The sequence below is a fragment of the Brassica oleracea genome, chromosome C7 (genome assembly GCF_000695525.1).
Source record: "Brassica oleracea var. oleracea cultivar TO1000 chromosome C7, BOL, whole genome shotgun sequence".
In the NCBI taxonomy this organism is placed as follows: Eukaryota; Viridiplantae; Streptophyta; class Magnoliopsida; order Brassicales; family Brassicaceae; genus Brassica; species Brassica oleracea.
Window position 1 is genome coordinate 20,819,307 of NC_027754.1, and position 1,226 is coordinate 20,820,532.

The following is a 1,226-nucleotide window of genomic DNA, read 5'->3' on the forward strand; positions in this document are numbered from 1 at the left end:
CGATTTCTTATTTCTTTTCGTCTTTAATTGCGTGTTCTGATTGCTTGGCGTGTGGTTTAACAGATATCCGGGACCTCTGAGAAATTAGGGTTTTCTTAACTTTCCTTATTTAAACGGAAATCGACAGTGTGAATTTCGGTTCCCACATAATTGGAGTTTCAATTTAACATTTTAAAGTATAAACATTTATTTGTTTTTATTATAGGGTATGTTTGAGGTATGGCTGAGTTATAATATCGTAACGGCTGACTAATACTAATCGATACGGCTGAGTTATATAAACATGGTACGATTATAGGGTATGTTTGGGGTAAGGCTGAGTTACGTATATACGACACGACAGGGTTATAAAAACGATAAGACTGAGTCAAATACTTAATAACAACATAAATCAAGTACAAAATAACAACATAAGTTCATCATAAAACAACAACAACGTAAGTCAAGTACTTCATAACAACACATGTTCATTTAGCCATCATTTGGTCTGTCACAACATTTCCTTCTTCAGCGAGGATATCTGCTGCCATCTTCATCCGTAAACCTTGAATATTTTGATCGTTTATCCCATCAAACGTTACAGCAAGCGCTAGACACTCCACAAACTTCAATGAATACACTCCACAATCGCCAACCTGGGTGTTTTGTGGAGTGTATCTTTTGCGCCTCCTTCTGAATGAGAACTTCTCCCTGCTAATGGGTCGGATATTGGCAGGAATATGTACACTCAACATAGCGGGAATCATGTACGTCAGCGGTTTAAATGAATTCAGAATTCTCTGCTCACTTTCGAGTGTTACCTCTCCAAAGATTGGATTTTAGCAATCAAACTTCTCCTTCTTCAGATCCACGTGATACGCAACCCAGTGATTTCCGCTGGTTTGAAGACATCCGTACAAGTGATCCACATCTTCATACCACTTCAAGTTTGTTCGACAATGATCGGGAATCCTACCATTTATCATATCTTCATAACCATTGCCCTTGAACATGAACATTGTGGGTTTCATCTTGAACTGAGCGTAATCGTGAATCGAAAAACTTTGCCACCAAACGTCAACGAAGGCAATCCGCTTGGACCATAATGGAGTGGGCTCTCGCATGGACCTTTTAATGAGGACGTTCATATACGCCACGACATGCTACATAAATAATATTAACAAGTCAGCCGTAATCAAATATATAACTCAGCCGTTATATAATAAAAGAATATATAACTCAGCCGT

At 38.3% G+C, this 1,226-nt stretch overlaps 1 protein-coding gene across 1 annotated transcript in view; it reads right to left on the reverse strand.

Moving 5' to 3' along the window:
• Positions 1–818: 818 nt before the first annotated feature.
• Positions 819–1,226, reverse strand: part of LOC106302816 — a 3,432-nt gene continuing 3,024 nt past the window's right edge. Inside the window, exon 4 of the mRNA XM_013739241.1 lies at positions 819–1,142. Within this exon, the coding sequence (XP_013594695.1) occupies positions 819–1,142 (324 nt within the window). The remainder of the gene's footprint in view (positions 1,143–1,226) is intronic.